At 39.5% G+C, this 27917-nt stretch overlaps 1 protein-coding gene across 2 annotated transcripts in view; it reads right to left on the bottom strand.

Moving 5' to 3' along the window:
* Positions 1–27917, bottom strand: part of grid1b (glutamate receptor, ionotropic, delta 1b) — a 473055-nt gene that overhangs the window by 39939 nt on the left and 405199 nt on the right. For both annotated transcript variants that reach the window (XM_016678067.1, XM_007565215.2), the window contains exons 6-8: positions 23750–23923; positions 18151–18312; positions 14647–14766 (exon numbers count right to left, since the gene is read on the bottom strand). In XM_016678067.1, the coding sequence (XP_016533553.1) occupies positions 14647–14766; positions 18151–18312; positions 23750–23923 (456 nt within the window). The remainder of the gene's footprint in view (positions 1–14646; positions 14767–18150; positions 18313–23749; positions 23924–27917) is intronic.

Genomic DNA, 27917 nt, shown 5'->3' with positions numbered 1-27917 from the left:
TTTGTTTGTGGCACTACTTATGTGTCACTCTGATAAAAAAGACCATCTCGGTAACCATGGAAACATACAAAATAAAGATCTGCTTTATTTCTTTTTTTTTTTTTTTTCCTGTGTGTGGAATCAGAGGGTTTGTTTCTAAATTAACCGTTCCACAGGGAGCTCTCACACGGGTTTATTGATTTGCCGGGACTCACACTGATGCATGTCTCTTCACCGTTTATCCCCACTGCATCCATTTAGGGCTTATGCGTGTTGAGAGCTATGCTGTCTTTTTTTGTTGTTCTTTCAAGACATAAAACACCTGGTTAAATACAAGGCTTTTTAAAATATATATGGTGCAGGTTTAATAAATCAGTTCAGCCAAAGAAACTCCAAATACCATCAACACCATTTAGGAGAAAACAAACATTTATGAAATTATTCTAATTCACAGCTAGTTATTGGGTTTAGAGACAACTACAACTTCAATAATTGGGTTACATTTAGGGATGGGGGTTAGATATTTGATTCCCTTATGAAATGAAACCATTGTATTTACTCAGGTTATTTTTTGTTTGATATTAACTTTCTTATCATCTGAAACATGAACCATAATGAAGAGGGGGGAAAAAAACAGAGGGAAGAGGTAATATGTTTGCTTTAAACTTACAGGACAAACCCTTTTCTCCCCCGCTTCACGAAGAGGCACGGCCTCGTGAAGGTGGAGGAAATCAGAGCAGACCTTTCAGGGATGCTGAGATAACAGAGAAGCGGCAAGAGTGATGGACACCATCAGAGGGAGAACTGGAGGGAAGAAACGAGGAGCGCCTCCTTATTATACTAAGAGCTATTCTCAGCACTGCTGTCCTCCGCATCATCTCCATCCATCCCTCTTCTTCTTGTGCGCGAGGAAGCAGGGGGTGTTCCTCATTAACACGGATAATTTATCTTCTCCGTTTAAAGTCGCGATTCCACTCCAAGTCTTCCCCTCCATCCAATCTAAACCCTAAAACCATTACGGCCGCTGTCGAAGTCACAAGCGGATAAAGTACCATCAACTAAGAATGAAGTTATTATGAGAGACGCCAGTGGGACGTCTGTTGTCAGGACGACGGCGATGCAGGCTTTATAAATTTGTGATCTGCCCGCAGGAGCAGATTAGAAGTGAATTACAATTTAAGGATTTTTGCAGTCTGACTCATGTTTGACGCTTTTTGCAACGTCACCTCCATAAAACACTCATATAATTAAAAAATGTTCCTAAATGGTGCAATTTAAAATTTAGTGTCTCCTCCTATGTTTATTAATTACAATCATTGTGCATGTAGAAGTTCCAATATCTTGCAAAGCCGACGGATTTTAGAGCGCTTGATTCATTTGTGTTGAGGTTTTTTGAGTAAAACTGCTTCCTTTCATGCTTTGAAGCATGAAGTGAGCCATCTGAAACTGACTTTTTGTTTCTCTCTCTGTTGTTATTTTTTGTGTTATGACACAATCTACTTTCAACGTGGACAGACGGCACCTCTAATCCAAGTTCTTCACCAGACTAAGACCAGGAAAATGTTTTTATTATTGCAGACAGTACTTATCTATTTATCACCTCCTATACCCTGCTGTTATTCCCACAAAACTTGTCAAGACACCAGAACTTCTGCTCCCTGAAGACATGACCACAAAACCCCTTTTGTACCCGATTAAACTACCTAGTCAGTAACTCAAAAATCCCAAATCGGTGTTATTTCGGTGACAAAGAGGCTCAAACAACACCGACGTGACAGTCTGGGCCGCACAGTAGAAGGAAACTGCGATTTATGACTCTTATAATAAAAACGTCTTGTTCTGTGCGGACTCATCAGCTGCAAATTTTATGTTGTTCTGGTTTAGGGTTAGGAGGAAAATAAAACATTCCTGTCTGCAACCATCAACAGATCGCAGCTGTGAGTACGCTCTCTGCACTTTATCCCTCAGGACGTCTGGATGCGAACACACTTGATTACACGGCTACTCTCTCTCTCCCTCTTCTTTGTCCAACGCGCCTCGCTTTATTTACAGAGCCAGTCAGGGGGTCAGTTGAGGTTAAGAGCTTAAATGGACTCTTTAAAGCTAAAAGAGGGCATCACCGAACGGAGCACTCAGACCCAAACCTGTCCACTTTTTGGGCTCCTATAGGTCTGAACAAATATGATTAATGTAGCACTTTGCTGCTGAACAGGTTCTGGGATTATTTTTGTCAGCTCAGCCCAGTATGTGTAAATCTTTTCTTAATACATTTCCCAGCGCCTGCTGAACTAAGCGAAAGTGAATCAAAGAAAGTCAACATGGGAGCTAAAAACATAGGTATAAAATTGAAATCTGGCCTCTTGCAGCAACATGATTTGCCACAAGTTCAAGAAAACAGAATGTTGGAAACAAGCTAAAGTAATAAAGGTAAACAACAAACATGAACATATTCATTTCAAACGTTTTCAATTACAGCCACGAATTATTTTTAGTGGATGTTGCAGTTGAAACATTTAGAGATTGTATGTTGTAAGGATTAAAACTTTTACATTAAACTTCATTTGCTAGCTAGCCAGCAAGTCTGATAAAAAAAAAACAAAACAAAAAAAAAACTCCAAGACTTTTTAGCTGAAAGCGGACTTTTAATACAACTGTCATATCACTGGTGTTAATCCACGTCTTAATCGTGTCTCGGGGCTAGAGAGAAAAGGCCATGGACTCTCGCTCAATTGTCCAAAATCCTGTTTTCACAAGGAAATGAATTTAACATTTCATTCTTAAAATTAAGCTGTCGTAGTCTGGGGGAAGTGAAGTGTGGCGAGGCAGACGAGCCAAACCCTTTCAGGTCCAGTGCGAAGTTTAAGAAGCCATGTCATTTATCTGCTGCTGTCGGCCAACCGTGTTTTATCAATTCAAAAACCCGTACACCTGCCTACGGGGAAATTTTAGATGCACTTCCCTCGGCTAACACGTTTATATAGTGATGCTGATTTCCTGTCCTGCAGGACTTCACACCTGCCTACACATCCAAAAGAACCAACAGCTCCTTTAATGACCATGGCATCACTATGCTGGACTGGCCAGCAGACTCCCAGAGAGAATCGATGGGGTTTAGTCAGGGGGGAGGGGATAACAGACACCAGAGCCAACAATGCAGATGAGCTGAAGGCTGGCATTAAAGCAACCTGGGCGTTTTTAACACCTCAGCTGAACCACGGGCTGATCTCCTCCAGGCTGCTGCAGCGATGCTATAATCCATGTAAAACCAACCAACTGGGGAAAACATGGGCGATACATCACAACAGGCACAGATTTAAACAATAACGTCTGAATTTCATGATCTCTGAATGAACTCTGAATCTTTACGATTTAAATTTTTGATTCGAATCGGACATTTTATTGATATTTTCTAGCTTGCTGAGATGGACCGACGCGCTTCAGTGTCGACGCGTGGAGCTTCGTCGGCGTCCTTTTAAAAACATATTCACAATAAAAACCTGAAAACGTCAAAAGACTTTCGATCTTTAAAAGAATAACTTGGTTTACAGAGAATAGACGAGAGGGTTTTCATCCGTTTTTCAGCAACGGGCTTAAAATTTAACGACGATCAGATTCCTGTCAGCTGACGCCTCCTCATAAAGCAGCGAATCTGAAAGTCCGTCCCGCTTCCTCGCCTGCTCCTTCTCGTCATGGCGCACCGTTCTCCCCTGAAGAGGTCAAACAGGAGGATAAATCTCCGCCTCGCTCATGCATTATTCCCGATTCCCCACTTTTCACTCAAATGTCAGGCCTTTCCTCTCCCCTCCTGTCATCCAGACGGACGGCCTGGTTGTATTTCTGTAACTCGCTCTCCCATGGACAGCAGAGGGAAATGCCAGCAATTGGCACCGTTTCTCACCCCCCTTCCACCTCGAGTCCTCCCCCGCCTTTTCTTTTTTATTTCCACACTTTCACCTCCTCTTCATCCTTCCCTTTGATTGGTGATTTAAAATGACTTTTTAGAGGGTGTGAGTTACAGCTCAGAGCCCTCGTGACTCGGCTGTCGCTGCAGTAGATTTGTCCCAGAGATCACCTGTCAGTCCGACAGCGTGGGCTGCGTCTGTAATGCTTCTTCTGACAGAGCGAGGCTTCCCGTGTGCAGAAGCCATCTCTTTTGTGCTTTGTGCTGCGCTAAACACTTATTTACCTGGCAATAACTTACAGAGCGACTTGAACTGACTGAGTTAAAGCAGCTCGGCTTTTGCACCGACTTTTAATTACATTGCGGCGAAGAACGATTGCAAGGAGACGCAGCTATTAGCGAGAATGTTTTGAATGGAATCATGATGCCACCAGTGCAGAGCTTACTCTAGAAGCAGCAGTGACAGGAGGTTAGTTTGAGTCTATGTGAATGTACAGTAAATACTTTTGATAAAGAAGAGCAACGAAGATCTCAGTTATTTTGAAGAGAGCAGTGGACACAATATAAGAAATAATAAAACATAATTACCTATGTGCCAAAGTAAAATAGCCTCTATGTGTCGGTTTAAAACCAAGCATGACACTAGCAGCATTTCTATTGACCATATATACTTATATTTTGTTTAATGGAGAAACGGCAAATTGTAAAATTGTAAATAAGAACAAACAAACAAAAAAAACAACACCTTGTCTAAAAATTTTTAAAAGTTTTTGCGGTAGGATGAGGTGGTTTTTCGGCAGTGCACTTAGCAAGACTGCAATGTGAACACTTTTTCCACACAAGTCATGTGATCAACAACCGGACATTGCTATTGGCAGAAAAGACGAAGAAGAAGATGACAGGAAGTGGCAGGTGGACAAAGGCGCAGCATGTTTTTTTAATGACTTATTGCCTGAACAAGCCTATTCATGTGTGATTTTAATTGTGTTTCTTATATATTTATTTTTTATTTTTTTTAATGGAAACATTACAATTGGGAAATTGGTATACAGACATTGTTCTACGCACACCTGCAATGCAAACGCAGCTACTGATAATTGATAGCATTTACCATGTTGTAACTCAGAACTTTCCTCTCTGCTGTCTTTGTTTCTTCGAACACAACAATGTCTGATGAAAGAGAGCGATTTGATGTTTCTAATATTCACCGAGCTTCACACTGTGAGAGGCAATGACTCCACTGTTGTGTGTGTTTTCACAAGTTATTTTTCCACTTCCTTTTATCTTCAACTTAACATCGAGCGGTGGGGGTGAGGGAGTTAGAGCAGCGTTAGGATAGCAGGATCATTTGTTTTAACTGGACTTTTACAGGGACAAATTTTAGAAAATGCTGAACAACTAACCAGCATACTTTAAAATTATGATCAACAGTATTTGAAAAAAGAGAGAGAGAAATAGGGAAACGAGTTCAAATTAACTGAGCTGCCATTTTATTTTATTTTTCCCAAGGATCTGATCAATTTAACCTTAAAATGGTGCGAGTTATTTTGAGCTAAGCAGAAATAAAAAAGAAAAACAACCCTCTTAGTGTTCAAAACCAATTCTGACTAACACAGCTGAGGTTTTTGTTTTCTTCTCTCCAAGCTTCCCCTGAAATCCTGCGGCTTAACAGACATGCAGGGAGCTCACTTTATCCATACTCATGCTTAGGAAGAGTTCCTATAAATTGACAGCTTGTTGACAATAACGCAGCTTGTATCGTTCTTATTTCAGTAACCAGAGTCAAAAAGCCAACAATAAAGCAGATAAAAAAAAAATATATATAAAAAAAAAACAGGAGAAACTGGGATTTTCAAACCAGTTTGCTGTACTGGACATACCTGCTGCTGCACACCAAAACACAAATCTGCTTTAATCCGTTTCAAACAGTCACTACCAGAAGTGCTGAATTGAATTTATTTCTTTAATATGCCCAACAGAAACACACAATGCATTGTGTTTAAGCAAACACGCTAATTTTCCAATTCCTGTCCAGAAGAAGGCAGAAGGTTTCTGTCAACATCATAAAGAGCAAATAATAACGTCATGAGATAACTGAATTAGTTGGTTGGTTATTGGTAGACTGAGCTTAAAGGTGGATCTGATTCTCTGGTGGTTAACTGGTGGCACATTGCTGATTTTCGCATGGTTTATGAAAATATAATTTAGCAACCAGGTAGTTATTCTGTCAGCTAAAAAAGTGAAACAATTCAGAACTTTCGATTCCGCTCAAATGTTTTTGCACAAACGTTACCGTTGATTTCCACTCAACTAAAAACAACCATCTCGGTTAGTAGGACAGAGTGTCCTGGAAATTCACATGATTCTTTATAAAACAAGGGTGAAAACATTAGATAAAAAATTTCATTTTCACTTATGTGCCACACATCTTCCACCTCTATGCTTCAGTGGTCTCTAAGGTTCCTCCTCTGGTTTTATCTGGGAGGAGTCCAAAGGGGTTCCAGAGACAGACTTTCAGGTATAATCTTTGCAGGAATAACTGCGGCTGCCTCGATGCTTCCCCACCGTGAACCATGAAAGATTTCCAGAAGCAATCCTTACTTAAAATGCCCAAAATAACATGAATTACTAAGCAGAGGAACAGCAGCTCTACTCTGTGATCCTTTTAAGTAGATGGAGTCCAGCCGTCGTGCAGAATAAAATTCAGTTGCTCGTTTTGCTTTCCTCCCCACAGTTTACCATAAAATCATCTTCAATACATTACAATATGCACTCCAATAAGGCTCATTTGCTAGATTAAAAATGCTTTTGACAGTTGACAACCTTTAAGAAGGTATTAAAACATACTTTTCATTGAGGCTACTTTTTTTGTACTAGTTGGTCTGGTGTAATATCGTAATTTTAAATATTTTTTTTCATCAACTATAAGCAGAAAACTATCAAAATTAAAAGAAATAAAAGCTTTCAACATACATTTGTGTGTAATTAATCTAAATAATTTGATTGCAGTGTTAAAGTACCTGATAAAAATGGACTTTTCAACAATATTCTAATACACTGAGTGGATATTGGAGAGGGCTGGAATGCGCATCTCATGTTTTGCATCAGTTCTCTGTGGCTCCGTAACGCCATCCTGGCAAATATCAAAAATATTGACACCAATGTTCACAGTTATCAAAATCTAATTGTTTGGAGTTCAATAATTGGCGATTTAATTTTCTAAAATTCTACAGCGCTGAGAACTAAACTCGACTGAGCTACCTGGGTGTAAATTAGCACGTTCTTGAAAGTAGAAACATTCTTTGAAGCATATTAACCAATTCTGTCCTCTATATTAAACCTGCAGTTTGGTTTTTATTGAATGCTATGTTCCCTGAAGTCATTTATAGTTTAAATATATAAGAGAAAACCATTCAATTTCACTCAAAATGCAGCAGAAATCTAATTTCTTCTTCCAGGAGCTTCAAAGTTTACATTTTTTCTCATTCTGATTTAGTACCAATATATTGGCAGATATAAATCTCTCCTGGCTTAATTTTGTTGTGCTGTTCCGGAAAGTTTGAGTTCCACAAAGCCAAACTTTCCAAAACTTTATTTGAGAATCCTCTCACCTAACACCGTGTTCCTCTGAGGCACACCGATGCTGGTTAGCAGACGAAAGCTGCGACCCAGCTGATGTTTTTCTATCTGGTTTCTCTTGAAAGCCAAACATTACATCTGTTTTCTTTTTTTTTTTGGTCTGTTTTCTCACAGCTTTTTCATTTTCTGTTCTGCTATTATCAGCGAACCTAATTTGGTGTCTCTTTATAGGATGTCCAAGAGCTCAGGAGCCATTCATCACTGCCCACGCCTATGAGGGAAAAAAAGGAAAGGAAAAGAAAAAGGACTCCATCTTTGACGCTTTGAAAGCAAAAAATGGAAAAGGAACAAAATATCTATCTTGTTCAATGTATTATTCATAGAAATTAGCAAGCTTCTAGTTTTCAAAGGCACAAATTGTTGTTAACGACTTCAAATTACCTCGGGGATTTGAAATTAGCACCGACTGAGTCTCATTTTCGTTCTCCAACGTTTCTAATGGATTCATTTCTGAGGAGACGGTAACAATGCGGGACCCATTACAGACAAATGGGTGGGTAATTTCTGTCCTCGGCAAAATAACACAAAGCTCCTGCGCTCCTTTGTGGAAAGTACAAGAGAAAGAAAAGTGTCGGCAGCAACAAAGATGAGGCGGAGGGACGAAAAGATGTAAACATGCATTGATCATGATATACTCCGCCATTCACAGGCTCTGTGTGTTTCATTAAAACACAGCGGCTCTTATGGACGACGCTTTGCATTTATTATTTTAGGTCAGCGCAAACATTTGTCTACGTCGGCCAAATAAACGCACAGCGGATGACTGCTGATTGCGAGGGAAAGCGCAGCTGGTGGAATATAAATTAAACACTGGAGAGGCTGCGGAGATGCTGGAGTTGCGTCGTCTATTAAAGGATAAACAACAGCACACAAATCCACCAGCGAGCGGACTAATCATCTAATTTCGCCATAATTGGAGAGTTCTTCAATTCTCTCTTTTTTTATTATTTTTTTTCTTGTTACTTTCTGCGATGGCCTCTTGAGAGTTCTCAGATCGGAGTTTGAAACCCACTGGAACTAAATCTGGCCCTATTAAAAGTTGGAGAGGTTATCTGTCTGCCGCAGTCATCCCAGATGCCGTCCGGCGTCTGATTAAAAACAGCCACTCGCAGACACTCCCTCTGAGAAAAGTGGGCGAGAGCATAATGTCTTCTGACACGCTGCCATCTGAAGAGGATGGGGTGGGGAAAAGGGGAAAAAAAATACCAGTTTTCTTTCTCCGTCGGTTGCAGGAAGGCGATTTACCGACAACAAATTGGTGGGACGACGCATCAGAAGTGAACGAGATGGGAAAGACGAGGACGGATGGGATGGGCACGTGGGGGGAGGTTTGAAAGACCAGACCGCAGACGTACAAGTTTCTCAGGGAAACAGGGAAATAACATTTCAATCTCCATCAGGTCTGATGTGAAGGTGGAAAGTGGAGGTGTGTGTGTGCGCAGGGGGGAGGGGGAGGATCGTGAGGGGAGTGGCGTTTCATCTACGGGGAAAATTTGCTTTGAGGAATGGCCATACGAGGGGTGAGCAGAGCCGAGAGCGGCGCGCAAAGATGGAGATGGAGATTGGGATAAGGCGAACACTGTAGGGGGAAAATGAATGGAGCGTGTGCACATAATGAGAGCGAGGAGCTGATAACTCACTGCCGGCCACAGAAAAACACCTACCCACACGCTGCAAACTCTATAAAACTTTTCCGTTTGAGCTCAACTCTCGCCGTCGTTGTCATTCTCTCTCCCACCAAACGGATTCACTCTGGAAGCAGCGTAAGTAAGGATGCCGGATAAGACGCATGGCTCACTCTTGGCTTTGGATCAGAGAAATCGGACAAGTGGCGTATAAAACGTCCGACGTACAGGATGGACACTCGTTTAGTATATTGTCCCCCCCCCACAACAAAAACAGCAGCAGGAGTTTGTAATCTCAGTAGTAATCAGCCTGATTAATGCAGCGTGTTTGAATGCAAATACTATTTATCTGCAGTGTCTGCTTAAGAGTGACACAAAACAACTCACAAAATGGGTATAACAAGCAATACAATTGAGTCAATACTATCCAAATCATATTTATTTGTGGGTTAAACCAAGCACATCTTAAATTGTATCTAGTTCATTTTATGCAGTGTATCAGAAATGTAACTTGTCTTTACAATGACAATATATTCTTTTACTGCCAGCTGCTGGTATGTATATCCTGTGCACATGTTTCCAAAAGAGTTTGATGTGTTCAGCTAGCTTTTCTTGATCTGATAGATTCCATAATCTGCGATTTCTCAGCAGGTGTGGTTATTAAGCTTGTAATTCCTGACTTTCAGTGTGTTAGCCTGAACACCTTTCAAAGTCTGTGACGACTTTAAAAGTTATGTGATGTGTCCTCGGGTTTGGAGATAAGGTCAGGGGCACCAATGTCAAAACTCAGCAAGTTGCTCTGGATCAAGAGGTGACATTCATTGTGATTTGGGAAAGTGATCAGGACCAATGGCATCTAAATTGGCCAGGATAACCTAAAGAGAGTTGCTAAAATGACAGACATTTTCAGCCCAAACCTGTTACGTTTTGTGGCCAATACGCCAAGAATGCTGGTGGAAGGCAACGGCTGAATGTACAGACAACTGAATTAAGGGTTGGAGAACAGATAGGGTAACGACACTTTTTCTTTTGTATAGTTGACCCAAACCAGGGTCTGTGACCCTCAGCTAACACTGTGGTTATTCAACAAGAACTTTTAACTGAAGTCCTAAAAGGGACGCGGGTTTTAATGTATTTATCTTTTTTAATTTTTTTCTTTTTTCTCAAAATCTCTTTCTCTTTCTCAGTGTTTATTCAATGTCACATGCTGTTTTTATTTTAATTATGTAAGCACTTTGAAATGCCTTGCTGCTGAAATGTGCTATACAAATAAAATTTGATTGATTGAAGAACTTGGGAGACTTGTTCTAACCAGAGCTTCTGCCTTGTTTAGAAAAATGGCTGGAATTGCCTTTTTATGCTTTCTTGGATGCATTGTAGTATCTAACATACTAAATGTTTTAATAACCTGTGTTATTAATCATGCAAGTGTCAGAATTATACAATTATGGTTAACTGGAATGCTCACCTGTTGTACCCGTTGCAACTAATGCTGTGTTGATCTATGATGTTGGCCCCAACAAGAGTAGCCATTGTCATGGCAACGGCTACTGTGAGTCCAAATGAATAAATGAATAAACTGGTGCTAAAATTGACTGGGAAAACCTTAAATCTTTGTTTCTGTAGGACGCCAGTTTTCAGACAAGCTGTAAATAGACTAATGAAAGCTGCAGTTGCCCCTCTTAAGTTTGTTGCTTCCAGCCTTGGCATGGTGTTAAAACTCCTGTATGCTCCAGAGCAGCAAGGCTACCAAAACATCCTCATTTGATTTTAAAGTCGTATCGCTTGTGTAGTGTCATAACTAGTCTTGTCAAACCAAAATGAAAAGCTAAATCCTATCAGCTATATGGTCCACTCAGGCTTTTTGTGCTATAAATCTTTTTGGATGAGGTTGGGTTAATCTGGTTTTAAGTGGCCTACAAATTAAAGGCAGGGTTCAGCTGCGAGCTGAGATAGTTGGGAGCAGGTGCTTCAGAAGTTCCCACACAACACGCCGTGTTTTGAGCCTAAAAACGGATGTTTGAAAACCAAAGAAACGACACAAAAGCCATCAGCGCTCCCAAAGCTGAATGCAAATGAATGTCACATAATTGATGCAAAATGTGCTGTGTTTTAATATCCATTTGTTAAATTTGTTTCCAAATATATGCAGAGTGAGAGGTCTGTGAAGTGTGAGGTCTGCGTGTGTGTGTGTGTGTCTGTGTCTTGATATGACTGTATTAATGTAGGAGCATGTGCACAAACACGCATGGGTAGCAGCGGACCTGCATTCTCATAACGGCCATTATGCAACCCAGAGGGAGTCATAACTCACAGAGAAGCCAGGTGATTAAATCTTGATTACTGCAGCAGCAGCAACTCAGTGTGCGAGTGTGTGCTACGCTGACACACACTTCCTGCGGGATGATAAATCATCCGAATTGTTAGACACACGGCCGAAACAGCGACAGCATTTCTGTGAATGTCTTATGTGGCCAAATAAATAAATAATAATAAAAAAAGCTGTTAAAAAGAGATTTCCATTTACATGTTGTCCCTGACCCTGCGTTCATCTGCAAACTTATTGTTTTCATTGTTAGAAAAAAACTGACAATGTGTAAATCTCTCTGATGGTGTTGTTAATGTACTCTTGTTCTGCTTTGCCTTTACAGTTTTTCGTTGTTTTCACCCTTCATTTCCTCTCTTGCAATTGGAATTTGTTTGTCTCTGTTGTTGCCAGCTCCCATTTCCGTACTGCATTTTATTTTTGCGTCGTCCGCTGCTGCCATGTTCGTACTTTCTACCACTAAATTTCATTCATTTTGTTTGTGTACATTTTACCACCTGTTCTTTCTTATTACCTGCTCCTCTGCACTGTTTACATCCATCTCCTCCTCTTCCCTTTGCCTCGCTGATTGTTAGTGCACTGTTGTTTTTCTTTGGGTCTTCCCATAACACTTTTTCAATTTTCATTCGGATTTTATTTTACTTTCAAATTCTTATTTACTTTGACCCTTCACTTTATGCCCCCACAGCTTAATCTTTCCACATGACTTATCCTTTTACAACACTCTCATTCCTCTCAGCCCTTTTTATTTACATTCCTTTTTTTTAGCCTTTTCTACTCTTTTTCATTCCCTTCAGATTTTCTTTCCTTCAACTCCATTTTTACTTTCCTATTATTGAGGGGTTTTTTTCCAGTGAGCCCTCTTTCAATCATTTATATCTTTTGTTATATTACTATTACAGCATGTTTATTCTTTTTCCTCTAGGTCATTTGGTGTACTTGCCTTAAAAACGACAGTACTGCGTATTTTCCTGGCACAAAAGCAACTATGTCACCTTCAGTTGTTACAAAAATGCAGCGTATACCAAACATAGCTTGAAAGAAATTCGACGTTGTAATTTGATACTGCGAATTTGACCCTCCGTCTCTTTAAGACACTGTTTCCGACACTTTGTCTTCAACACATCATCACAAAAATGTTTGTCAATTTTCCCATTTGCAACCATTTTTGGCTATTAAGTGGATCATGTCTGAAATGTTTTATTTTATTCCCTTTTTTATGACCAGTTAAAACAACTCATACCAGGACATATCTTCATAGTACTGGCTGAAGGTTGTGCTTTTTTTAATTTTTTTTTTTTTTTTTTTTACAAATTGATTGAACCAATGCAGTTTTGCATGTCATAATTTAAAACACTGAACTAACATGCCCTCCAGTGCCGAACATAATAGCACTATGAGAACTTTTGCGCCATCAGAGAAAACGAGACTGATTGAATTAGTGGGTTTTGTAGGCGACAGAAGTTAATCATAAGTTCCATTATTGCACAACATAATCAAGTTTCTATTATCTCAGACATGTAAGGCACGTCACTGGGCGGTCAATGTGACGCTCGGAGATGCAGCGATGTCCTGCAGGGTTTAATTATATTTCATAAATCGGTTAAGCCACAGAAAGATAGCATCTTTGTGTATTTACAGGGTGGAAGGAACAAAACTCCTCTGATTGTTAATTAGAACCTCATTCGTCCTGTTAAGCACTAAGTGGTTTGATGGCAATGGATGACTGTGTACGGATCTGAACGCGAACGCTTTTCATCAAGGTTACCGTAACATGGTTCAACAACTTTTTCAATGATTGGAAAATTAATGAACTGACAAGTGTTTGTGCTCACTGCTGCATAAATAATGGGTAAGTCAACAACTATGGGTCCCACGAGGCACTAATGAGGATCCAATGGTTAAGACTCATGGGGGAGGGGGAAATAAAAAAATATCAGGATTGTGTTTGTTTCTTAAAATGACGCACAACAACTGTGGATACTGATGTTGCATGTTGTGTAGAACTGCTGGTGCAAAAAATCAGTTGTTTTCCACAAAAAGGTTTAACTGGAATACCAGTCCTCACCTGCAGCATGAGCTCATTTAAATATCTGCTACAAATTAAAATGTGTTAATTAAATTCTAAAACGTGTGAATTATCCTTAGGTTAATGTTGTTAAAATGTTTTATTCCATCTCAAATCCCAAATTATCCTGCTTTGTATAACCTGGTACCACCACGGCTCAAGTTATTTCCTTTTTCATGATATCTTCTGCATAGCATGTGCTGAAGCGCCAGTAAACACATAGCCCACGTCCCCTAACTCGTCCCTTCTTCTAGTCACAGCAGCCATCTTGTTGCAAGGCCAAACTGACCTGGCATGGTAAAACACACCAAAAACAAGCTCCGACATTCTCAGATACGTTAAGACACTCATGGCAACCTGGCATATTATAAGTCGTCTAGTAAAATGTACAGATTTCCATAAATGCTGGTTTTGTAGTTTTAAAGAAGTGGAATATCGTAATCTCCTCATTAGGTGGCATGTGGAACAAATTCAAAATTCAAAAAATACTTTATTGATCCCAAAGGGAAATTAAATTAAAATAAACTAAACATGATCCATTCAGGCCTTGATGGAGACTATTTGAGTTATTAATTCCTGATTTCTAGATGGTATAAATCATTTCAACATCCAGAGATTTAACAGTCTTTAAATTTGAGATAACGATACGTAAAAAAGTTGACCTTCACTTCTTTGCAATTCTCTCTTTTTCAGAATTTTAGCTCAGAAAACTGAAGTGTAAATGTAGTTTGAGGGAATAAAAGTTTACAGTCATCTGCTGCAATGACCCTTCGAAACCTTCAGGTATAAAACATTCAATCTTCAAAAGAACAGAAACTCTAGGTGCACGTCCCCCCATGATCCCTGGATGTAATGCATCACTACATTACATCTCAACAGGCGTAATGACTGTAATGACAACAAAAACAGCCAGCAGCGCTCCTTTGCCCAGAATAAGGCTACGCTGTCAAGCTCTGTGCCAATGCAACCTGCAGGGATTTGGAGAACCGTGACGTTTGTGAAAAGGTTTCCTAAAACAGGCCGACCGTGTCACACGGCGAGGCAACTAAAGGCGACGGCTGTGCAGTGGGAAATGTTCAGGTTCAATTCCAACTTTACGCAAACTTACCCTTTTGATGTCTTTGCCGAAGGTCTCACTGAAACTGGAGCCGAGGATCTCAAACTGGACGTGGGAGTTTGAGCCGCTCTCCTTAAAGTCCATGATTCCTGTCAGACCTGTGATGTTCCCCTGAAACGACGGAGGAGAGAGGGAGAGGGCGAGAGAGGAGACCGTATCACTTTATCAAAGTTTACTGACCTTTTCAAAAGAAATGATGATTAATCTGGGATAAAAAAAACTTAAAAAAAGTTAATTAAATGAAAATATAATTAGCAAGTTGATTGTTGGAAATTTTAAATACATTTAATTTAGCAAATCTTATTGCAATAAGATTTGCTAAATTAATAATAACTCCTCCGTCACAGTTTATCTGTGTAGCTAAGCGCCTTGTTTTAAATAGTTTTGGTCTAAAGTTAGTCACAGGCTCTTTTTCATGAGATTGTTGGACTCTGTCAGAAGTCACGGAAATGGCAGTAACTCAATCATCCTCGCAGGAAACATGTTGATCCTGCTGGTCAACTGAAAGACGCTGAATCTGTATATTAGTGTATTCAGTGACTCACTGCGTACGGTCCACGGTCTTAGCCAAATCTAAGCATAAATTCTCAGAGAAGGTTGTCTTGCATCCACAAAAGCGGTTTTTGCACCGTCGACATTTAAAATCCAGCTCTGTCCAAAACCAGGACAATTGACCATTTATTTATTTGATTGGGGGTCCGTATCTATTTGGAAGACCCATCTGTGTGAAACTTTAACTTCTTGGCACATGTTACTTTACTAGCATTTTCACAAAGCCTGCTTCTCGTCTGGGGTTGACATAAACACATCGTAAGACTTTTCTTCTGGGCATAGAACAAGTTTCCTTCTTTAGAGCCATGATGGCTTAATATTCCCAGGCTGCTTCTACCTGTGTATAATTATCTGAATCCGAAGAAGATGGCACCATCAGGCATCTGAAAATGCCACCTAAGGATAAATTGCACTTCTGGGGATCCACAGTTTTCTTCCTTAATAACGTCACAACCAGTATAATAAGGTGTTGCCTTGAAATACACCAGCAGCTCAAGTCATGATGTCAATCAAGCTGTAGTTAAGGTAATATGTTTTTTATGGTGCATGCAAGCAGTTGGTCCAAAACATAAACATCAGAATACCGGTAGGTTTGCTTCATAAGCTAAAGATGAGCCGTTTTCTGTACTCCTCTCGGTGTTTCTGAAGAGTTTTTGCGGTGACAGAAGACGCCATGAAAACTACCGCAAGAAGTTGATAAACTTGTTCAGTTCATGTTGTCTGTTCCATGGAAAGGCTGTGGGTAAAATGTCAATCCTATGACCTACGGTAGCTCCTGTTGCATGTGAAGTAAGACTGAAGACAGTCATCAGAACAGGCAGGAGACTAAATGACCCAATGTTAGGCGTAAAGGTCAATTGGGGTGTTGCCAGGAGAGACTGTATGGTTGAGACGTCTGGGGTTCAGAAGGGCTTTCTGTAAAAACCTTAACTCCAACGCCCGCCATCCGTCCGTCTGTTCCTCCATCACTTCCACAAACATTTCCTCAGCTAAATGTAACATTATGTGACACAACTCATCTTGTCCTCTGTCACAGTCCCTCGTCAGCAAAGTACTGAGACGGAAAGTCTGAGCAAAATTTGAGTCGGACACAAGAGTAAAACCTCTTGAATTTGAATGTAGAAACAAAAAATTCGTATAATACACCAGGAGCACAGAAATTTAGGAAAGAATATCCTTATCAAAAATCTGAATAAAATGCCCCCAATCAAAATTTGAAGCTCAAAAGATTTTCTTCAGAATAATAAATATGTAGAGCTGCACCAGCAGCACATTTTGGACTGACTGAAATTCATCTCTTAGATTTATAAATAAAATGGTTTGCTTTTTGTAATTTCTAGTTAAGTTGTAAAATTTCAGCTACATAGGCCAAGAGAGATTTTAAAAGGGTGTAAGAGGCACGCCCCTTTTTCAAGACTCTGCTCTGAAAAGGCTGAGATGTAATCAGGATCAAGTTCCACTGAAAACAAGCAATTTGGTTTCAGTCTTTGCTTCTTTAACAGTTAAACCTCTCCACCTTCAATCATTGTTTTATTTGTTTTTGTTTTGTTTTGTTTTTTTGCAGGTTGAACTGCCACGAATTGAAGGTTTTTCTTAGAAGCTTAAAAAAAAAAAAGGACCAGACTGAGAGTGCGTACCTGGACTAAAACGAAGGTCGCGGTTCTTCATTATTTAGTAAGAAATCAAGCCAAACATTGAACATTTGAGGTCAATTGAACGCACCAATAATTCAGCGATGCTATCAGTATTCACAATGAGCAGCTGCATCAACAGTAACACGCAACAACAACAACAAACGCGATGTCTGCATAAAATCAGGCTCAGCGTAGAACTTTCATTACCTGGAGTTTTGTATCTTTCATCGATATCGAATTATATTTTATGTTTAACTGCATTGTGAAATTGTCTCCTCAGTGTTACCTTTATGAGTGTTTCAGAAAAACAGGAATGACCCTAATGAGCTCTGCGGTTGTTACTTTGATACATGTCAAAGACCCAAATTGCTGGGGTTTTTTTGTTGTTGTTTTTTTCAATAACAAGCAGCACATTTTGCTCTCAGGGACTAATCAGCATGACTGAAAAGCTTCTTTTACCAATTAGAGCATCAGAACGAAAGTCCGGCTGGAATTATGAGACGCATCAGAATCAGGTTTCACGTCAGTGTCATGTTTACACTTCAGGTTCGATTCAGCTTCTGCTAACTGGAGGTGATTTATTCTGTGTCTTGTTACCATCCACATGTGATGGACAAATCTTGACGGTTATTTTAAATGAAATTAGACAAAACAAAGCAAAACAAAACAAAAACTCTCCTATTTTAAATTAGGCTCAATCACATCTGTGAAATTCTTTGTGAAATCACAAATTTCTGTGCAAATTAGCAAATTATAATGTTACATTAAACATTACAATGTTTAATGTAATTAAACATTGTAATTAAATTGTCTTATTAAAGCAAAATGCGATTTATAGGTGATAATGGTATTTACTGTCTTGTCGCAATTAGCACAAGGCAGTGCTAATTACCACTGTCTTGTGGTAATTAGTAGTTTTTCTATTCTGCTTTATGTCAGTTGTTCATTTTATTTTTTACAGTCTACCCACAAATTACATTTTAATGTGGCTAAATTTACAAACACGTTTCTGTTTACAGAAAGCAAACAATTCTGACAGAGATTCAGCTCATTTAAAACTGATGGTCTGACATACACAATATCCAAGAAAATAAATAAAAAATCAGAAATGCATATATGAGAGTTTTTCTTCCTGACACCTATATACACGTACCCACCCCCACCTAAAAAAAAAGAAGAAAGAAACATAATAAATACATTGAGTGCAACAATGCACAACGCTGATCACACCCTTGAACCATGAAGTAACTGAAGAAAATCAGAGAACTGAATGAAGCTAAATGATGAAGGTCAGGGCGTCGTGCTTTACCTTCTGAATGGTCTCCAGCATTGACCAGCCTCCGTTCCACGGCTTGGTCGACTTCCGGATGCAGTTTAGGCTCGCCATGCTGTGCCACTTCCTGTCCTCCAGCTTCCTGTAGAAAGCGTTGGCCAGCATCAGCACGCTGTCGTACAGGTAGAGGTTGGACACCTGGTTGGAGAGAGTTCAGAGGGAAAAGGTCAAAGGAGGAGGAAACTTATTGTCTCAGGGAGGAGACGATAAGCTGTGACGAAGCTCATCGATGCAAAGGTGGTTTGTGATGTAGGATATAAAACGGCAACCGTCATCAGTCTGGATAAAAAAGAAGTGATTTCATCATTATATGGTCACTTTAGCTATATTGGAAGAGATTTTTGTGAAGTTGTGTAGAGTTGGGTCGGCCAAAAATACCAGTAACGATAAACTACATAAACTACACGGTGAAATGTGGCCCGCTAAAATTGAGAAATGTGATTTTTGGCTCGGCAGTCAGAGATGTTGTTATGCTGCCAATAAAGCTTATGAAACAATAACACCCGCATTTAAAAGATGGCAGGAACTCCCCAAAAGGCATAAAAGTGTGGGGGGGAAAAAAAATACAATCACAAAAACAGAACTGTATCATTTGCAACTCAGTGACAACAGGGCCAAACTGAGCCATTCACGTGAGAAATCAATAAAAGAATTTGAAAAATGTCGATTTGGGTTGAATGGTCCACATAGGTTGATGATTGACCACCGGTCATCAAAATTAGCATGAATGTAAGGGGAATTGGAAAACCACAAATGGGTCTTAAGTTCTCATAAAAATCTCACTCTTGTCGCTAGTAAGCTACTGACTGATCATAGTTACTACACAAAGCCCAATGTCAAAAATCAAAACTAACCATCCCCTCAAATGTGGGGAGAAAAAAAAAAAGCTTTCCATGCCAACCCACACACTGACCACATGTGTGACACATCTGTGGAACTGCATCATCTGCCAGCACAAATCTAACACCACCAAGAGCGCTGCTGGCACCCGAGCACACAGACGAGCTGGATGGTGTTGAGACGACAGTCAGCTAGCAGCCAGCCTGTCCACATGTCACCCTGACCAAGCACCCAGGAAACACACTGTGACACACACACGCACACGCACACACACACACAGGCAGGAAGGAGAGACCAAATGCAGGGTGACAAATGAGCATCACGTTGTCCAGATAAGCAGAGCTGACTGGCATGAAGGCCACGCTGCACGCTTTCACTGGCCCTCACACACACACACACACACACACACCCACACACACACACACACACACACACACACAAACTTCTCTTTTCTGTGTCTTCTTTGGTCATGGAGAGACTAAAGATGCAATTTTACATGACAAAGGTAATATGAAAGGGAATGATGGAAGGAGAAGGGAGATAGAACATTGCTTTTTAAATATACATATATTTCCACATAAATTCAGCTTTTCTGTTCTTTTTGTTTTTGTCTAAGACTTTCAACTCTTTCACTGTTAATTCTCACAGAGACATTTGACGCTCTTCTGCACAAACGATTGAGACAAATGTCCTCATCTCGCTTCTTGCCGAACGTTCCAGGTGAGGACTGAGAGGGTCGGCTGAGGACGAGGGGAATGATGGGAGGTGAGAAATGGAAGAAGAGGCAAATATTCTCAGGTCATCTTGAATGGCCAGAGGAGACAGTGAAGGATGAAGATGGGAAAAGAGACGAGGCACAGGGGGGGGAATAACCAAGACAGCTGGGCCGTTTTCTCAGGGAAAAGAAGAGACAAGAGTCTGAATGAAGAACAAAAAAAAAAAGAAAAAATGAAAAAGAGAATGACATTGGTGCTCGACGCTCGACGTGGCGAGGAAAAAAAAAGAAAAGAGAATAAGAGAAACTGAACTCGTCTCCAGCAAATGTCAAAACATGACGGGGAAAAAGCCAGCATTTGTCAGTGTTCATTACAGTAATTGTTCTGTTTGTTGTCTTTAAATGTCAGCCACACATCACCGCAGAGATTTCACAAGTGGAAATAACACTCAGTGTGAGTGGGAGGAAGATTGTGCCTGAAGATGAGATGCGACCAAATTTTCTGGAATGAGACCAATTTGAATTTGTTTCTGGTAAGGCGTGCTGACAGATTACATCAGAAGCTGACGGCAAACACTAAAACCGAGAAGGAGAGCGAGCGAGAGGTAGCTCTTTACCACAAAAACCCCCAAAATGAAACCACTCGAGATCTTACTTTCTTACAGCTATTTTTTTTTTTTTTTTTACCATTTCATTCATGAATAATACTAAGTACATCTGCACCCAAGAAATATCATTCAAAAGCAGGTTTGTAAATGTTGGTCTTTACTTTCTCTCTCTTGCCTTTATACTAACTACTTTATAATAGTTTTGTTTTTGTGTAAGATCTAAAATCAATATCTGAGAAAAAAAAAAGAAGGAAAATGTATAAATCAGTAAACTGCTGTAGGTCCTTTCTGAAGCTCTTCTCTTCTGCCCAGCCCACAATTTTACGACAAGATTTTGCTCTGAGGACTGAGGTGGCAATGGGGGGAAAAAAGCCAATTTTGTGTAATGATCAACAGTTTCTGTGTCGATTTGGAAAGTATATTTTGAATCCTCCTCATCCTCCTGAGACACACACACTTATGATCCAATTTTAGTGGCAGATGAGGTACTTTCCCATGTATTCCCTGTTCACAGCAAAACTTAACTTAAGACTCATTTGACCAAAGTCATAGTACTTTTCATCACAATCCACACATTTACATTTGTAATGGTAGGACTGAAAATGCTTCTCCCTGGAACCAGTCACAAACAACCAGTTACCATGTGGAAAGTGTCTTATTGTTGCCATGGAGACTTTAACTTTTTTATGCCACGGTTACTATCGACATCACTGAACTTTGTGTCAAAATAAAAGGCTAACTTTGTTTGCCACTGTTCCAATAGTTGCACATTTTTTTTAAATTATTGCCTTGACTGTGGACATGAGACACTTTATACTAAGAGCTTTTGTCTTGCTGCCATTTTCAAGAGAGGGAACAAGAAATAGGCCTCTGTGTCAGACCTTTTTCACTGAATGAGAATACAAGGATTACTAACATTTATACATAAGTTATGGGGAGAAATACAAAAATGATCTGAATGTCGTTCGCCCACGGCACCAAACAGGCTAGTACCGCCTCTGTCGCTATTTCTAAATACATAGCTGCCATGTGATTGGCTGATTCACTATTGTTAACAAGCATTTGAACAGGTAAACATTATAAAGTGTCTGGTGAGAGTCATCGTCTCCACATGTTAAAACGGGCTTTAACATGTGGAGTTTGGTATTCTTGAATCATTTATGTTCCTTCTGTTCAGGATCCAAGCAGAAATGTGGGAACGCACAACCCGACTCCCTCTGATTAAAGCAAAATATGTTACACATCCAACCTGGAAAAAAAAATTACAGATGTAGAGGGAATATTTTTGATATAAATAAAAAGTAAAATGACATTTTCTGACTCTGCAGACTATGACAGCTTTATTCCTTCAGCTTCTCCTAACCGGAGCTCTTGTTCTAAACTGATTAAATCCCACCATCATTTTATGAATTTGGCTGCTTATTACGTCTTTCTTTGCCCTTCATTAAACAAAGCAAACCCTCTAATTACTCTCCCTGTTCCCGAAAATTGACCTTTTGTGCTTTTGTGGCCGGGAATGACTAAAATTGATTCAGAAGTGATGTACAGAATTTGAATTTTCATGTTTAGCCGTGGAGGTCAGGCCTGTGTTTTCAATCCCTTTTCAAAAGCCTGTCTGTCTGTCTGTCTGTCTGTCTGTCTGTCTGTCCTTCTGCCAGGGGAAAGAAGGATGAGGATCCTAATCGGAAAGAATAATTGGTACATACAAGGGCGGCAATTATTCGGAATAAATTAAGCATTGCAAGCACACAAAAAGTTGAATGAGAAGAATGTGAAGGTTTCATTTGATCAAAAACACTGAAATAAAAAAGAAATTATTCAAAACCACGAGAAACCCCTCCTCCCCCCCCACTATTTACTGGTAAAGATTATCCGATTTATCGGCACCTTCTCATGGAACTTTTGAGAAAGTTTGTTTATATCTGAACATTAAACTTCTGGAAGCCAATTTAACCCTTTTATGCATGGTGGTCAGTACAATGGATAGCTGTCTAAAAGCCATGTTCTTGAGCCTCTTGTGGATTTTTATGTTATAAATGCACACAGACCACTGAAGTGGACACTAATGCATAATAAAATACACCATCAACTATTGGCCATCAGCGGCAAATGCAAGAAATTATTTTTGTTAAATCCAATATGGCCAACAGACAATAAAGCATGCCGACCGACCCGGTCCCTCCTTCTACTGCAGACAACTCCTGGAGGTAAAAAAAAATATTGTGACATCCGATATCCCCTAAAGAACAATACTACTGACGTATTTTTCAAACAACAACTTTGTATTTGGAGAAAATTACAATTGATCACTTAAAAATAATTTCCTACCTTTTATTATGCCTTGAGAAAAATCTAAACCCCGACACAAAGGATCATAATTCATGCATGAAAGGGTTAAATATGGCCCACAAGAATCATCATACCTGAAAGTTATCAAATCGCAAATGTCTCGGCTGCATAATCAAACTTTAAATGTGAAACCGCAGCAGGCACAGATGGTAAAACATGTGTGTGTGTGGGGGGGGAGGGGGGAATCAAAAGCTGCAGATTGTAAATGACAGTAGAGTGATGTTTCCATTTAATTACTTCTGTCAAAAATGCTAATAAGAAAAGAAAAGAAAAAAGAGTTGAAGTTAAAATTCTATCAGATGGCTTCATGCATTCGACGCACTGATTAGCATATATATCAGGGGAACACACAGTGAAATCTCCAGCTATCAGTGCAGCAAATCCCTTTCAGTCTCGTTTCCTATGCATCGAAATGATCACCTGCTTTCAAAATGAGGTGAATAATTCACAGCGCGAGCCTTTTGAAAGCCCGGTGCTTTTTGGTCAGGCTCTCGCATAAATATACATATGTTTTGGATGGGGTTTTTTTCCTCAAAATATCACGCATGTATATTTAAATGTGTGCAACCTGCGTCATCACAGAGTCGATCTGAGCCAAAAATGTAAGGAGCAAACCTACTGGGAGAGCATTTGGAGGTTTATGTCATCCAATCGATGTCATAAAATGCAGATGTGATGTTAATTCCTGATCATCAAGAGTCAAAACAACAATTCTGTGCCTTCATAGTAACTACTTTAACAAAGATGTTTTTTTTTTTTGGTTACGTTGTCTCCACAAACGCACACACACACACACACACACACACAAAAAGTTGTTCAGACTGTTTATAAGTCTTTTCAGTAAGCAGAAGCTGACAGATGTTATGTAGAACCAGCCTTTTCCTTCGCTGCATGTTTCCCAACCTGAAGTACAACTCAAACTACGGCAGAGGTGGAGAGTGGGCACATCACCATGCCAACAGGTGTCAGTTGCAAAGTAAAACTTACACATCTGCTGCTTGAATATTTCTGACTGACATACTGACAGTGGTTATTTTTTATTTTATTTTATTTTTCTTTTTACCTCCAGGTTCTGCAGGTATCCTTCCTGCGGGTCGCACAGCAGCGACGAGATCCGGTGGTTCTGCCTCATGCACCGGGTGCTGCTGTCCTTCCACAGGGGGAAAATCTGTCGGATCACAGTCATGCGCCCCAGCGCGCTGTGGGTCAGCTCCAGGATCTCCGTGTCGCTGATTTCCTGCGGTCATGTGAGCAAAGGGGAAGAAACGAAAGGCAGAACAAATGTTTTGCCGTAAGTTCAAGGCGTCTCATAAAGCGACGCGCGACTCTTTCCTCTATATGACGATGTCACGTTAATTAATGCGACCAAGCAGCCGGCTGTAAATCATAAGAGCGCAGTCACACTGTCTCTTAAAGAGCTTCCTGTACTCGTTCGTATACATGTTTAACTGCTACAACAAGGAGAAAGCCAATTATTTTCTTGAAGGTGTAATTATAGATAGTCCCCATCTGAAGTAAAGTAAACCCACTCTGTTCGGTTTCTCCTTATGTCGTCCTCATCCAATTAAACATGAAGCTGTAAACAGAAGTGACTCAGAGTTTTTTGTTTTTTTGTTTTTTATTCACTGGGAAGAAAACAGAAAAAAAAAAAAGGTTTTAAATGTCAAAAATCGGGGGCCGTAAAAGTAACCGAGACACAAGACTCACTGTTATTTCTACTGAAATATAATTTATTCCATCCACATAAAAAGTGGCAGCTGCTTCACATTAAAATCTCGACGTGAACCCCGTATTTTGAACCGATTTTAAAGGCTAGACAATAATTATCTGTGTTGGAAACTATGTCTTAAGTACCAAAGACTTTCTGTGACCAGAAGAAGACCCTCTGGTCATCAGCATATTTCTTCACTTTGTTGTTAAAAGTTCTTGTGCAATCATGGGTTTTTTTTTTCTGAGACCAGCTGTGAAATAAATCAACCTTAGAATGAAGTGGAAAAAATATGATTTTTGTTCAATTTTAACTTCTGCAAAAAGAACAGTAAATTTCAAAGAGACCAAAGTGCTCAAATACAAAGTTGTTAAAGAAAATTAACACTCATATTAATGGAAATGTATTTCTTAATTATTTATGTGAAAATCTAATGTAATTTTTGGATATTTTCAAATCAGAGTTCATTCTGTTCCACAGACCTTGAAATTGAACTTGCATTTAATAAGTTACTTCATATTTCTAGCATCAGCTGGATGTCAGCATTAGCCAAAGTCAGATAAAAAAAAAGATTAAAAAAAAAGATAAAAAAATAAAAACAATCACCAAAATGGAGACTAAACTGCATGTAATGCCACATTAAATGATAAACCTCCTCCATTCAGGCACAGGCAGGCTTAAGAGGAGCCGGTGGCGATGGCAAACAGGAAGTGGACAAGTCGCGGAAAGAATCAGATAAGAGATTTTGGAGGGCAGTGATTTTTTCTGAGAAACGCAGAGCGACGGCGTCTCCAGGAAGCGGGTGAGGATGCTGTGCAGAAAAATGCGTTAATGTCCGAGAAGTTTTTTTTGTTGTTTTTTTTTTACCGCAGCTCATGCAAAATGAATGAGGTTTATTACAGCCTGGCAGCGGGTAAAATGGTCACTAGTGTTTTGGCGTTTGTCTTTAGAGCAACTTCTGGATCACGTAAAAAGAAAGCAATAATATTACAGCGGAAAAGTGGGTTGTTTTACATGTAAACCTTAAAATCTGTGGTGGATGTATTTTAAATCTACCACTGTGCTTCAATAACTCATGTTGTAGCAATTGGACTGGTTCTGCTGGCGGATTCTTCCTGGTATTCCTGGTAAAGGGGGAATTCTGCTCTCAGAATGAGAAGTTCCCACAAAGTGACTGACTTAATGTAAACGGTTGGCTTTCCTTGTTTTGTTTTATTTTATTTTATTTATTTTTTACTGAATAAAGTTTATTTTCTCCATGAGCCTAACTGACACGTTTTGGTTTTCAGACCACTACGGATTTTGTTTAATGTACTACACCAAAACAAGAAAATTAAGTTTCTTAAAAAAAAAAAGTCCATATTTCACTTTCAATTCCTGTCTAATTCCAGGTAAACACAAACAAAATCACACATTTATTTTTCACACATTAATATTTCACTAACATCCTTCAAACCTCAGGAAGCCTTCTAAAGCACAGAGTAACTGGAACAGCTGCAGGTTCAGAAAGACCTTCTGTCTCATGTTTGTTCAAACAGGTGACATTTTTTTTTAGCAGAGGAAATTAGTTCAAAATGCAAATATGTTTTGACATCTTATTAACAAAGTAGTTTTTTTTTTCAATCTAAATCATAGAAAAAAAACAACTAAATTTCATAACGTTAGCTTCTCTAGCCTTCTAGCTAAAGTTATGTCACTCAACATGCAGCTCAGTAGGGAGTTTAGGGTTAGGAGCTTTGGGACATGTTGACATGTGACAGGAGAAGAAAACTGTAGAATAATTTAAGAAAAAGTCTGGTATGACCAGATAAATAGCACTATTAAATATTTTTTTATAATCATCAGCACTAATATAGGTTTTTCTCTCTCTCTCTTTTTTTTTTTGGATTTACTTCATTGTCGATCAAAGGAGCCCTCCAACTCTCACTGCCTACAGACCAACAATTACCCGCTGCTTGTGTTTCAGGCACTTACGGCAGGACAGAGAAGAGAAAAATGAAAAGGGATAAAGGAAAAAATCCCAGACAGAGCAGGGCAGCTCTGATGGATTCAGTTGTCAATACGGGTGACGACTTTAACGGCTGCAACGGGAGCAGCTGTGATGTAACCTGGCGAGGTGCTTTTTGTTCACAAAGAACTGGATTTACATTTCAAAGAGAAGCACCCGGTGTCATTTACAGTTATCGCATTTCGTGTCTCGTTAGCGCCGCCCGTTTCCGATAGGTTCCCCGGGTAATTAGGTTTTGTTCATCAGGAAGGCGGCATTACGTACAGCCATGGGAGAAAAAACACGAGGTGAAAAAAAAGAAAGAAAGCGATAAAAAGGAAAGTTAAAAAGTTACTTTTTGAACACTTTTAGCTAAGGAGATCATGGCTTGGGGTACAGAGTTTTATATATGTATGTGTGTGTTTTTTTTTGGTTTTTTTTCAGTTCTGAAGTCCAGTCTAAAGTCTAATGCAGCCAGTAGTTCCTCTGTGAGACACAATCTTAAATATGTGTCTCACAGCAAATTCCGGATCATATTTATCTCAATGTTTGTTTTTTTTTGTTTGTTTTTTTACATAGAAGTGGGTTTTTAGGATTCGTTTACATTTCATCAGTATTCCCTTCATGGAAGGTCAGCTCCATCATATTCGTATTTATTTCATTTTAATCAGGTTTTAGGGAGTTGGAATGGTATTTTCCTGGTGTTACTCATGGCCAGAAGAGTCTCTGGAATAATAACAGCCTGCATTTGTTCTCTGTTTGTGAAAACGCCTGTCTGTGTGACTGACGTTCTGATATTGTGCAACGTTTGCAAACAGGTATTTTTAATCCAGTTGGTTTTTATCAGCAGAGTTGTTGTTCTGAAATGTTCAGCCTCTAGTCACCTTTATTCATCTTTATTCTCTTTCTTTCAGACCATTTTCTTCAGATTAGTTGAGTTGAATGGATGCGTTTTATTCATATTCCTGTGCCAAGTTCTCTCTTTTTCTCTCTCTCTCTCTTCTTCCTTTGTTACACATTCCAGGACTTGACAGAACCGTTTCTTTTGTTTTCTGAACTCGGCATCTGAGCAGCTTCAGTGTCATTGTGTAGATTTTTGACTGTTCAGAGATAAAACGTGACAGCTGCTGCTTCACACACTCAGACCCATCCATGTGGTTTCACTGTGGCCCTGCTGAGATCTTCACTCCTTCCTCACTGCCAGGCTTTTTGTCTTTCCTACCCCAACCCTGATACTTTCCCTCAGTTTTGGTTCACATGGTTATTTTATTTTATTTTATTTTTTGCCTTCTCTCTATGTATGTCTTTGTGAATTGATTTGTTTATAGTAGAACTGCTGAGACCGGTCACTGTAATCGATCTCGACAACGATGATAATTCTTCACTATCAATCAACGTTGTTTAGTTGACAAAGTTTTCAAAGTTGTTTTGCTCCAAATCGTCTTGACCGTTCAGGAATGTGTTTGCAGTTTAACTGCCTGATTCTAAAACTAAAAATTCACATTTGTTGTAATTTTGTCCTTAATGTACAGTATA

This window comes from Poecilia formosa, unplaced genomic scaffold, assembly GCF_000485575.1.
Source record: "Poecilia formosa unplaced genomic scaffold, Poecilia_formosa-5.1.2 Scaffold173, whole genome shotgun sequence".
NCBI classification, from domain to species: domain Eukaryota; kingdom Metazoa; phylum Chordata; class Actinopteri; order Cyprinodontiformes; family Poeciliidae; genus Poecilia; species Poecilia formosa.
This window is presented reverse-complemented; position numbering and strand designations above follow the sequence as displayed.